At 52.9% G+C, this 13,192-nt stretch overlaps 1 protein-coding gene across 1 annotated transcript; it reads left to right on the top strand.

The window, feature by feature from the left end:
- The first annotated feature begins 6,919 nt into the window (after positions 1-6,919).
- On the top strand, positions 6,920-11,853 carry NPPC (natriuretic peptide C). The gene is made up of 3 exons (XM_070423347.1): positions 6,920-7,082; positions 7,559-7,800; positions 11,456-11,853. Exons 1-2 carry the CDS (start codon positions 6,993-6,995, stop codon positions 7,778-7,780), a joined length of 312 nt encoding a protein of 103 aa, XP_070279448.1. The 5' UTR covers positions 6,920-6,992; the 3' UTR covers positions 7,781-7,800; positions 11,456-11,853.
- The last annotated feature ends 1,339 nt before the right edge of the window (positions 11,854-13,192 follow it).

Below are 13,192 nucleotides of genomic sequence, written 5' to 3'. Positions count from 1 at the left end.
TACCTCCCAAGAGGGTCTCGTGAGCAGCTCTGACCATGCCCCCTGGTCTGACCACTGCTCTGCTGCCCTGCAGTCACCTAGAGTCGGCACCAGATGGAAATTCAAAGGGACAGAAAGAAGGCGAGTGTAGCAGCTGGAGGTGTGGGGCCAGGATGTCCAGAGTATGACACTTAATCCCTCTGAGTCCAAGATCTCTCGGGGTAAAAGGAAGAGGCAGGACTTCTCTCTGAAGCCAGGCGCCCCACCTCCCAGCCCAGCCTGCAGACTCCCCCCTCCCACCCCCACTTCCCAACTCAGCCACCACAGGGCTTTCTGGATTGTCTCATAACATATCACTCATCACACTATTTCTCTTAGCTCCGTGGAGCCTGTTCTGCTTGAGAAACACATTTGGATCTAATGGGGTAAGAAGGTGCTGAAGTTAGAAATATTTGCTCAATTTTGTAATATGTATGAGCATATGTTACATTCATTTACCCAAGTTAACTCTCCCCCACCAGGCTGTGAGCTAGGGTCGGGAACTGTCTCATGCTATAGCGTCAGTGTGATATTTTTAACCACCATAGAAAATAATTAAAAACATGATTTTTTAAGACAACACGGCCAACATGGTCAACCTGGACCCAATCATCAGATGTTGTCCTGATGATTTGCTTCACTATTTCCGTGGGGGACCCACCAGTCCCTCCTAATTGTGCTTCTCTACATGTTGTCCCCACTTCCCTCCTAGCCGTCACTGAAGATGCAGGCTGAGGGCCTCACATCAGGGTCTGTCTGGGGGCAGCTGGGCGCTGGCAGACCCGTTTATTCAGGAATAAAATGCTGGAGAAGCTGTAAGTGGCCCTGAGGATCGTGCAGGGGAACCAGGCAAGCAAGCATGTTTGCATTTCAGCTTATCCAGTGGGCTGAGAAGCCAGGCAGCAAAACAAAACAAACCAACAAAAACCATTGGCCACTGTGTCCACTACACACACAGACTGCCTCCCCTCCTCACCACCTCCATGGAGCCCAGCCCCCCTATCAGCTGCTTATCAGAAGTTCTGAAACCTATTGAACTCTAAGCCTCGGACTTCACTCTTAAACTATTTTGCCACAAGGCAAAACAGGCCATCATGTGAGGGGTAGGACCCTTCTTCTCCTTGCCCAGCCAACACTGGGACACAGGGACCCTCCCAGGCGATCCAGGAGAAAAGGATTGTTGTATGATGTTGCACATTGGGCCCAGAAACAATCCACACAGGCACAAGGATGGTTTTCAGACAATTTATGGTCTTTTTATTTGGGGTGGCTTGCGGCTTAAAAGTATTTTCCAATTCCCATAGAACCTAGACTGCAAAAAATACGTTCCCTAACCCTCATTAGCATCTGATTGTCTCTCTCACTAGTGTTTTCTGGTCATTCTCATTTTAGCAATTGACTTCTCACCTGAAAATAGTTGGTGATCACACACTCCTAGAGCAGAACTCTACAGGGGAGTCTCTGGCTTGGAAAACCCAAAGCTGTGGCTCCTCGAGCTGACTGGTGGCCCTGGACCCTGGCAGACCCATCCCTAGTCCCTTTGAGGACTCTTTTATCCACAGGAGAAGCCCCCTTCCTTGAAGACTGTGATCCCCAACAAATCTGTAATACGGTCTCCAAGACCAGACAATAGATACCCTCCTCTGGGCACACACCAAGAAGCTGGGCTCCCTGCAGGGACCCCCCAGAGCAGCAAGGGGCCACTCCCTATGTGGAAAAGCTCCAAAACTCAGCCAAGGCAAGCCAGGTCCCCAGGCACAGGGCCCAGCAGCAGATCCATTCCTTTTGCAAACATCTGGTGCACGCTCCACGCTGAGGTCAGGATGCTGCTTCATCCTGGGTGGGGAGGGCCTCTCCCTCACTACCCTGCTCACTTTCTCAGGGTTTAGGCCTCAGCTTCTACTGCCTCGCCTGCCTATTGATAGCCTTATGGGGAGCAGTTTCTCCCCCCACAACACACCCCCCCCACCCCGCCCCAGGAAACAGAGCCTGTTTGTTGAGGCTCTCTGTGGAGCTTATCTGTCTCTTATTGAAGGAGGGTGGGAAAGGAGGGATAAACTCTGACGTCATGGGCCTGCGTAGGACAGCAGGGTTGGAGGCCATCTGCAGCAGGTGCTGGCAGGGCCCCTGGGAAAGGAAAAAGAGAGCAGCTGGCTCATCAGGTGGGAGTGTCCTGGGGTCAGACAAAGACCTCATGTCACGATGAGGTTAAGCTTTCCTGGAATTTCTGGCCTAGGAAGGATGGATGATGCTTCCTTGGCCTCCAATTCCTCTCCTAATGCCAGACCCTATAGGTGCAGGACTCCTGGAGAGGGTTCCAAGCCCAAGGAGACCTGGCTAGGCCAGGGCCTCTGTGTTTTCCATGGGTCCCCACCAACAAACAGTCCCAGGGAGTCCTGGAGGTACAGGGTCCCCCTGTCTGGGAGTGTGTGCGTGTTTGTGCAGTAACATGCAGAGCCCTCTTCTGCCACAGCTGCTTTGTCCTGCCTTCATCCAGGGGTCAGAAGCCTCTCTTCCGGCCTCCTGATTCACTCTGCTTTTTCCCAATTATAGGTGGTGAAACTGAAGGCCCCATGCAGTGATGGGACTTGGCCAGGGTCCTATTGCAATTTCCCTGCCTGGCCTTCGTGAGGTCTGCTCACCGCCTGCTCAGTGTCCTCTCTGGGAAGTTATGCAGCTGGAAGGAGGCCTCTGGGATAAAATAATTACAGAGAAAACAGATGGGCGGCTGAGCAATCCTCCCTCCTCAGTGTGCCTGAGAATCCTTCTGTCTGGCCCCAGGGCCAGGAGGGGGTGCTGTTCCAAAGGGAGCTGGTTACCACCTTCTGGGAAAGGGGTGCTGGACAATCCTGCCTTCGCCATCCCTTCTGCATCCTCTCAGGAGCCTTTTTGTGCACCTTTCTCACCGGAGGTATCCTCATCAAGGCCCACTCCCGTCTCCCATAGGGTCCTGCTAAAGAACCGAGCATCGACTGTCCCAAGGAAGGGCCTGTCCGTGGTAGATGCAAGAGCCTTACCTTGCCCTTGGTGGAGGAGGAGAAAAAGGGAAGAGGGACTCACAAAAATGAAATCTTTTCTCTCCATGTCCCCACCTTTCAGAAGTCCAGGAGGGAGAAGAGGGTCCCGGCTATGCAATTCTCTGATGCCTAGGCCTTGGCACACTTCAGCCTGACTCTGACTTTCCCCATTCCTTGCTCCCTCTCTGTGTCCCCACAACTGACCACTCTCCCTCAGCCTCCTCTTTTATGACCCCCAGGCTTGCTTGCGCTCCGCACCCCTAAGAGCTCAGTAGGCTCCCACTTTTGGAAGACAAGCCCCTCCCCAACTTTATCACATCTCCTGCCTCCAGAACTGTCCACCACAGACTTGCCTGTCTCTCAAGCCTGCCTCCTCTGGCTACCGCTACCTGAATGCTGCCTTCCCGCCCCCCCCCCCCCACACCCCCGCCTTTTTTCCTTAGGTCTGAGCACGCTGGGTTCTGCAACATCAGGCCCTCCCAGCTCCCCTCAGTTTCACTGGGTTGCCCTTTAGTGGGAGCAATCTCTCATTTGGTTGTTTTTCTTTTATTGCATCCCTCTAAGCCTGAGTGCGTTCCCCCTTAGCCCAATGGGAAGCTGCTGTTTTCCATCTAGATTTCCCTTCTCTCCTTCTGCTGGGTCTCCTTTCCTGGCTCCGCACAGGCTTTTCCTTCTCCAGGAAGCTCGCCCTCTAGCCCAGGCTGCGGGAGCTGCCCTCCCTCCCTGCCACGTCCTTTCCAGCCTACAGAGCTGGTGTCTGTTTCCTGGGGGTTCTTCCTAGCCCGGTTGGAGCTTTGCAGGCTGCAGGAATGCTCAGTGGATCCTTGGGGACTCAGTGGGTGGAAAAGTGGCAAATGACAGGATCCCCTGCGGAATTGCCAGGCCTGTTCTCTTTCCTCTACCATCAGAGCTTTTCACACTGAGCATTTAATCAAGTGCCACGAACAGCTCATGTTCAGCTGTTCCCAGGCCTGGCTCCTGGGACCAGAGCAGAAGAAGTAGACCTCATGAAGAAAAAGCAGGAAGGACCTGAGTCCCCAGTCTAGGCCCAGGAGGAACACAGAGTCTCCTCTGCAGCTTCCTGTGCAATGAAACCAACGAAGAGCAGGGATGTGTGTGTGAAATCTTCTGTTGCAAAGACAGTTATGTGCCGACCACCTCCCTCCCTGAATGTCCCTCTAGCCCAGGCCTAGAACGTCGTCTCACCCCACCTCCCAGGCTCAGCAGGAGCGGCTGTATAGCCTGCCCCAGGGAAGCCTTGCTCCACAGTTCACTTTGATTTATTCTCAAAGACAGGGAGTCCTAGATCGTTGCCCGCTGTCACCAAGTACATCCAAGAGACAAAGACAGGAAGAACCAGCCTACAGAAGGAGGTGACCATGGAGCACTGGAAGCTTCCAACCTGTCCTTAATAAGGGATTTCAGAGGCTGTAGCCATTGCCCCCAAAAACCAGCCCAGTGCCTGGCTCTAAAGTCAGTCTGCCAGACATAGCCGGCGTAAATAAGGCAAGTCTCAGAGAAGTTCCAGATTGCTTACACTCCTTTTTGTCCAGTAAGCAAAGAGGAAAAGGGACTTTCATTGCCACCTGCAGATCCTTTCCTCTTCCTTTCTCCTCATAGAAAGAGTGGTGCCACTCTACAAATGTTACCTCGAAGAGGCAATCTGGGGGGCCTGTGTGGATGTGGGGAGTCAACTCACCAGAACTCACATAGGATGCCCTGCTCATGTCTGGATCCTCTTCAAAAGCAGGAGATTCTTCTACCCAAACTCAGGCCTCGGGTGTAGGTTATTTCTTTTTTTTTCTTTTTTTTTTTTTTTTCGGGTGTAGGTTATTTCTTAAGCAAAAGGTGCTAGGGGCACAATTAGTTGGTGGGCATTTTCTGACTGGGTGTGCCAGGGTGGGATGTAGAGAGCTGTTGCCTCCTGGCTTTGGGTCCAGGCTCCCCTGCAGAACCACCTGATTCTTTTACCTCTTGATTCCGGCTGCCTTCCTGCCTCTGGTGCAGTTTCCTCTCCTAAGGTGAGGGGTTGCGGGGGGGGGGGGGGGGGGGGGGGGGGCTCATTCCTGGAATCCGGGTTGTCTTAGCAACTGGAGGCTGCCACTGCACCTTGGCCCATAGAAACTAGCCCAGTGCCTGGCTCTAGAGCAGCGGTTCTCAACCTGTGGGTCGCGCCCCCTTTGGGGGGTCCAACGACCCTTTCACAGGGGTCGCCTAAGACCATCGGAAAACACATATATAATTGCATATTGTTTTGTGATTAATCACTATGCTTTAATGATGTTCAATTTGTAACAATGAAAATACATCCTGCATATCAGATATTTATATTACGATTCATAACAGTTGCAAAATTACAGTTATGAAGTAGCAATGAAAATAATTTTGTGGTTGGGGGTCACCACAACATGAGGAACTGTATTAAAGGGTCGTGGCATTAGGAAGGTTGAGAACCACTGCTCTAGAGTCAGTCTGCCCGGCTCCTTAAGCCCCTGTAAATAACGCGAGTCTCGGGGAGAAGTTCCAGATGGGCCACATTCTTTGTTCAGGAGGACTTCATCGCCCACCTGGAGCTTCCTCCCTCTTCCGGAGTTCTCCGCTCTCCAGCCCAGCCCTGCTGAGAAGCAGCGGAGGCATAGTTTTCCTGCATCTCACTCAATTCTTGGGATACTGGGCTCTCCGCCCCATCCCCAAGGGACTCCTCAGAGCCCGAGGGATCGGACGCCTTGCCGGAGGGAATCGTGGGCAGCAGGCCATGTCCCACAGACCTCTCTATGGCGAAAACGGGAAGGCGACCACCTGTCACAGCGTGAAGGCGACCACCTGTCACAGCTCACCGGAGCCGGACGAGGATCGGGGCTGACTAAAGAAGCCTCTGCAGCTTGTGCAGGTGCACAGGACTCTGGAGCGAACAACCCACCCTGTGGATCCTCGCGTGGGTGCAGACAGGGTCAGGCGTGCCCCTGTCGGTGCAGACGGAAGCCAGCGCCGGGTCAGGCGCAGGGACTTTATTATGTACCGCGGAGCCGGGCTGAATGCGCACTTGAGAGCCCCAGGGGCTGTCACACCATGCCACCGCACACACGCAGAAACACTCGCATTTCGGGTCTGCCTTGGTAGCCCACCTTATTCGCTCTTCGCTCTCAAACACACCGAGGGGCGGGCGAAAAGCTTGCACACTCCTGTGTAGGACTTGCGCTCCCCGCTGCGACCCCGGGCAAACCACGATACCCTTGCTCCCCCTGCGCCTAAACCTCCGACCGTGTTCTCTTGCTCCGGATTCCAAAGGCATACGTGCGATCTGAACTCGCGGCGAGCAGGTAAAAGGTGGAGCCGCAACCCCAGGCCTGAGCCTGTCAGGCGCCCAGGGAAGAGTTTGGCAACAAGGCAGATCTGCGCTGATTTCGGGCTGTGCCAACTTTGTGGCCTTGTGACTTTGGGCAAGTGATTTAATTCCTCTGAGCCTGTCTTTGCACCTGCCCAGCGGGAATTGATCCCTTCCAGGGAGAGGGTGTGTATTGAGGTACAAGCGTGTAGGCAGGGCAGCCAGAGCACCGGCGCTAGGCACGCCAGCGCGCGCGCTTACTGCAAATGGAGTTCCCTTGTGCGCGCCGCTTTGCAGCTAGCTCCGAGTGCAATCGGAAGAGAGCCCGCCAAGCCGCGGGATCTCTCCGGGGTGAGATGAGGGTGGGGGCAGAGAGGGAGCCCCCGCAGCCCCCTCCCAGCCCTCGGAGCGCGTGCCATTGGCCCGGGCGGCCGTGTGGGCGGGGGGATGACATCAGCGGCAGGTTGGATTTATAAAGGCGCGAGCGGAGCTGCGGGCTCAGAGCGCACCCAGTCGGCACCGCGTAGCTCTGGGATCCGTGCTCACACAGCAGCCCCGCCAGCCCGCTCCGCGTTTGCCTGGGCATCTGCTCTTGCTGCCGCCTGCCTGTGCCCCTCCACCTCAAGGGCACCATGCACCTCTCCCAACTGCTGGCCTGCGCCCTGCTGCTCGCCCTACTCTCGCTCTGGCAATCCGAAGCCAAGCCCGGTGTGCCATCGAAGGTGGGCGCTGTCGCGGGGATGTCGGGACTGTGAGAGGCTGTGTGGGCGGGCTGGGGGTCTAGGAGATGCTGCCCCTAAGAGGGAGCAGAGAGGGCGGTAAGGCGGTCCTCTCCTCTGAGATGAGCTTGGGAGGCAGACTGGGAGCCCTGGAAGCTCGGATTCAGGGGTCTACGTCCCCAGCGTCGGGAGAATGTCGATAGATGCGCAGCATCTACCCAGTGTGGCCTGCCGGGCAAGCGGCAAAAGAAGGGAGGATAAGGGGCTCCCCGAAGGAGCGGACAACCATGGCCCCGTGGCAGGTGGATGCAGTGCCGAACGGTCGGCATCTCTAGGGGCGCGCTCAGGACTCGGAAGGGACAAATCGCACTGGCGGGCGCCTCCGGCTGGAGCATCAGGGGCCCCAGAAAGTCTCCCTCCAACCTCCCCCTCGCTGCCGACGTGCGTCCCTTCACCTGCCTGCTCTTTTTCTCGGACAGGGCCCGCGAACTCCGCTAGGGGAGGTGGCAGCCGCGTCCCAGGCTGAGAGCGGCGGACAGAGGAAGCGCGGTGCCGTCAACTTCAGGGGCAGCCGGTCGCGAATGCTCCACGACACCAATACTCGATGGAACCGCCTTCGCAGAAAATACCCCAGTTCGGGCAATAACTGCTTCGGCCATAAGCTGGACCGGATCGGCGCCCATAGTGGCTTGGGATGTTAGTGCGGCGACCCCTGGCGGAGGTGAGTACCACCAACCTGGCCGCCTGGCGCTCCAGTACACCTAGCTCCCCCTCAGCGCCCGCCAGAATCTAGCCTTAACCCCTCCAACCCCCCACCCCTCACCGCCCCAGGCCGATTCCTCTGATCCCCTAGCCCTGGGACCTATCCGCCTCCCATGGCCTTTGGAGGGGAACCAGGCACACGGACATGAGATCATGTGTGTGCTAGTCATTTGCCCCAAAACCTATTTATCATCCCATTTTACAGATGGATAAATGAGGGATGGAGTGAGGGAACATTGGAAAGGTCAGAAATGGTTCAGGTTAGATGGACGCCCCTGGCTTTCTCCAGAGAAGCAGAGACAGTTTGGAGGGCTCCGGCCATCCCCGGACCATAAGTGGACTAGCAGCACTGGCCCCAATTTGCCAAATGGGAGCGTGGAGGGGAGATCTGGGGTTTGTGGGAACAGAGGAGGAAGAGCATACATACAAGCCCAGGGCAAGTCTGTCTGCCAACCATTGTATCATGGTGCCAGGCAGTAGGTTGCTCAGAGGTCAGGATGTTTCCTAGGTCTTTTGTCCCTAAAGTGGGACAGACTTGGAGAAATACCTGCCCCCTTACTGTAGCCAGAATAGCCTGCTGTTTGCATCACCAGAGAGCTTTTCTGGCCCCAGAGCATTCTGATTCTTGTCCCTTCTCTAAACAGTGGCAGTGGGCAGACTGTCTGTCCAGGGTCCTGATGCTGCTGCAGCCCTTGTGACTTCAGGATCGAACCTCAGTGTTTGTGGCACTATTTCAGGGCAAGGGAAAAGACACTAAAATAAACCTTATATTTTGCAAACTCAACCTACGTGTCCCAAACTGAGCTCCTCGTCAACCTTCCCATGCCCGTTATACCTGGGCTCCCTGTTTCCTGCATGGCCTCCTCACTCTCCACTAGGGCTAGAAACCCCATGCTACCTTCCGCTCCTGCCAGGTGCCACAGCCTGAAAATGTATTGTGGCAAAGGTCCTCACCTCCTCTCCTTATCTTCTTTGCATTCCTGCTGCCCATCAGTGCCCAAGGAAAAACCATGTCCCCACCTTTGAAATTGACACTCAAATACTTTAGAATCTGACCCCTACTGGTTTCCAGCCATATCCTGCAGCCTGGCTGCTGCCATTCCGTGTCCCACAGCCTGTCTGTACCACCCCAGGCCAAGCTACCCTCTCACCTAAGAAGTCTTACCAGTGTCCACACCCTGTCCCCCCAGGGGGTAATGAGAAGACCCTTTTAAAACTCTCCAGCACATTGCCTAAGCCTTTTCCACAGTTGTCCACATAAGAAATGTCCAAATCTGTAGAGAATTGTTATAAGAGTTTATTTGAGCTAAACCGACATTGCCAGGAAGCAAGATCTCAAATCTTGCTCTGAAAAAAACACACACAGTTTAGCAGTTTATTTTATACATTTGAAATTAAGGAACAAGAATGTAAGGAAGATTACAGGAAGATGGGAGAAAGCAAGGCATGGGTTGGATTACAGGATAGTTAAGATTACTGTTCTCTCAAGGGTGGTTATGCCTCTGAGAGGTCTGAAAAAGAGGATCACTGTGGCATTTCCACAGTGTTAACCTCGATACACAAAAATGGGCAGGGCTAGTTTAGGGCAAAGATAAACATTTTACTAGGGAAGGTATAGGCCTGAGGTGTGACTATCCACCATGACCTGCACAATTAGGAATTTATGATCAGACCGCACTGTGAGGTTACATTACAGCACCCCTTTTTTAAAAAAAAAAAATTTTTATTGACTTCAGAGAGGCAGGGAGAGAGGTAGAAACATCAATGATGAGAGACAATCATTGACAGGCTGCCTCCTGCATGCCCCTATTGGGGATCGAGCCTGAAACCCAGGCATGTGCCCTTGCCTGGAACCAAACCTGAGACCCTTCAGTCCATATGCCAACGCTCTATCCACTGAGCCAAACCAGCTAGGGCCAGAACACTTTTTCACCTGAGCTATAGATGCCTCCTCAGATTAACTCATGGGCAACTGAGGGCCAGATGTTAACAGAAGGTGACCTGAAACATCCCTGTGTCAGTGACCAGAGAACCCTGCCCCGCCCAGCTGGGCATTCCTCTCCCACCTGTCTAAGGTTTTAGCTGGTGCCCTTCCTCTCTCTGCAGCCAGACTTGGCTCTGTTTGTCGGACTCATCCCTGCCAAGGGATAGGTGACTCTGTCATTTGGGGCCCAGACTGCAGTGGCTATCACTGTATTGGCTTTGCTCTCTTTTCTCTAGTCTAAACAACAACGAGTTGGGAGACACAGGCCTCAGTTTTTTCATTTGTGACTTAAGCACCAAGCTCAAACTTTGGAATCTAAACAAATGTTATTCTATGGGTTAGCAGGAGATGAGGTGAGGGCCCGGAAAGGCCCTGGTATGCATGTCCCCGGAGGCTCCTTGTCCTTGGGTGTGCCTGTCCGTGGGTACCAGATGATGACCCAATGGGTGCTGTGCAGGAGGAATCTAGATCACTGAAACTTCTCAACCCTTTTGTCCAGGGAACTTGGTCAACCTCCTGAAAGTTGTCTTTTAGCTGAACACCCACCTCCAACACCCTTAACCTTCTGAACCCCACCCTCACCTCCCATCCCCATGACCTTAGCTCTAAGCAGCCACCCTAATGACTGCCGCTGATGATTATAGTCTTGATTATAAAATGGTAATGACAGAGACTGGGTGGGGCCAATGCCTGAATGAACACCTTGCCCATGGGCCCCAGGGACATCACAGACATCTGTCATCTGTTTAAACACAGGAGACGGTCAGAAAAGGGAGCTGTGGGAGAGTTCATCAGGCCACTGAGGCCCGGGGTCCCTCTGCACTGACTGTTCTTTCGGGGGGGCACCACACCTCTCAGGAGGATGCCTTCCTCCACCCCAAAGCACCTGTACACCTAATAGCAAAGATGGTACAGCCCGCATCAAATGACTCTGGGGTATCGCTCTAACCCAGCACACCCCATGTGCTGCTGAGACACCAGCTCCTCTGCTTCAGAAGGAGACCCTTTGAGGTGAAGCCAGCTGGGGAAGCAAGTGCTATTTACTGAGTGGCCGCTGTGACCCAGACGCTCTGCATGGCCCCTTGTACACCCTGGGAGGTGGCTATTATCCCATTTTATGGGAGAGGAAATCCATACTCAAAGCTCTCCAGGGCCATCCAGGAAATAAATATCAGAGCTGGGGTTTGAGCCCAGAATTCCTGATTCCTCAGATGTTTCGTTTCCCTCCACTGTCATGCAGACACATACAGCTGAAGCAGGCACCTGATGGAGGGTTTGTGTCGTAGTAAGAACAGGAAAGAGGGTATTCTCCATCCCCCTCTCCTCACCATGTTTCCCGGAGCCAAGGGCAAGGCCAGCAGTTGGGTCGGGGTGGGGGGGGGGGCGGGGGCTGGCAGACATTCTGGTTCCACCTGTGCTGGGGCAGGGAGTGCCAGTGTCACAGTGGAGGAGAGATGAGGCTAGGACAGGGTGGCGTGGAAGGGCCCCTCTCCTACCTGGGGCACAGGTGGAGGGACACTGCTTCCTGCTGCTTTGGGAAAGGGGAGGAAGGCTTCAGAGCGGCCTGGCAGGCCGGGCTCTCTCAGCTGAGGGCCAGCACTGAGTGTCCCGTGTCCCCTCTGTGTTTCAGGCTTGGGAACTTGCTCCGTTTCACTGAGATTATCCTTGGTCATCTGGAAGCAACTCCGAGGCAGCGTGGCTTTTACATTCTTCTTTCTTCCCTGCGGTACTGGGAATAGGCAACACCAGCTGTTCTATTATTATTGGGGGAGGGGGTATGATTCTATTGTTTGTTTGTTTATGAAAATGAAAAATAAAAAGTTATATATATTACATATATAATATACATGAAACACACACCTACACCGATGTGATGACAAGGGACAGTTTTTCAGAGACTGACAGAACCAGCTGTAAACATTGCTGTGTGTAAATTCATGTCATGCATAAATGTATTTATGTTCTAAAGTTATTTATATTGTTTATAAAGAGATATTTATAAAAAGTTTTATTTATGTAACTAAATGAAAGAAGTCAATCGTTGTAATGTTTTTGTATTAACTAGTTGAAAAATGTAAAAAAAAAAGTCCTTCTGTGAACATCTTGAAAACTGTCTTTATTTATTCATTGCATTTATTTTTTTAGGAAGTAGTCTGAGGAAGAGGGAGAAAGTGGAAGACAAGGCTTTCTGCCTCTAACAGATCTCACAGGTGGGCTCCCAGTTGTTGGTTTCTTGTCTCAGACAGAATCCCTAATCTGCTGAATCTGCTGCTCCCGGGATGGGGTTGGCCTGTGGACTCTGTTCCTAATGGTTCTGACCAGCTTGACCAGGTCGAGAAGCTCTGCCCAGAGCACCTGACAGCTGGGAAGTCAGAATTCATGAATTCAATTAAAAATTTAACTTGGAAAAAAAATATATACAAAGTTAAAATTAAAATTAAAAAGAAATAAAAATTGCATTTAGCCCTGGCTGATGTAGCTCCCTGGTTAGAATGTCAGCCCGCACATCAAAGAGTCACGGGTTCGATTCCCAGCCAAGAGCATGTACCTGAGTTTCCTCCCATCCCGGCCCTGGTCAGGGTACATGCCAGAAGCAATCAATTGCTGTGTCTCTCTCACATCGATGTTTCTTTCTCTCTTCTTTCCTCCCTTCCACTCTCTAAAAATCAATAGAAAAAATATCCTCAAGTGAGGATTAACTCCTCAACAAAAAATCATTGAATTTAGCTGACTGAGGGTCTTCTAATCCTATTGGACCTTTTCTCTGTTATTAGAGGAAAGAAATAACCGAAAGCTCCCCTTCTGTTTGGGGAAGATTAGAAGGTTCCTGTCTATCTTGTAGAATTGGTCAGGTCGTCTTATGAACCTTAGCAATCCCATTTTATAGACTTGCTCACGGAGGCACAGGGTGGGTGGTTTTTACCTCATAGTGAATGCTGTGGTCAGAGTGGCGGGGGGGGGGGGGGGGGGGGCGCGGGGGGAACCCCCGGAGAGAAAGAGGATGGATCACCAGATGTCACACTTACACGGTGCTGTGTGCTTTTCAAGGGGGTTGTGGTTTTTCTTTCCACTTGAAGCTGCTAACAGTTATGGTTCCTGTGCCCCAGAGAGCCTTGGATGTGAAATGATGAGTCTTTAGAATCTCTTTTCCCAGAACAAGCAGGAAGCTTTTAAGTAATTCCGAGGTAATCTCACTGCATCCTTGGTAAGGTGACACTGATACAGCATCCCCCATATGTCTCTGTCCCCCATTTGGTGAAAGCTGGGACATTAAGAGCCTTCAGGCTTGTTACATCAGGGAGGCCTGACCCCACACAGGGCATTGGGAGCTGTGTGTCCCGGGTCATGGGGTCACAGGCCCAGCTGA

Source organism: Myotis yumanensis, unplaced genomic scaffold, assembly GCF_028538775.1.
Source record: "Myotis yumanensis isolate MYYU_CA2020_CCGP unplaced genomic scaffold, mMyoYum1.0.hap1 SCAF_8, whole genome shotgun sequence".
Lineage (NCBI taxonomy): Eukaryota > Metazoa > Chordata > Mammalia > Chiroptera > Vespertilionidae > Myotis > Myotis yumanensis.
Note: the sequence above shows the minus strand (reverse complement) of the source record. Positions and strands in the feature narration are given on the sequence as shown.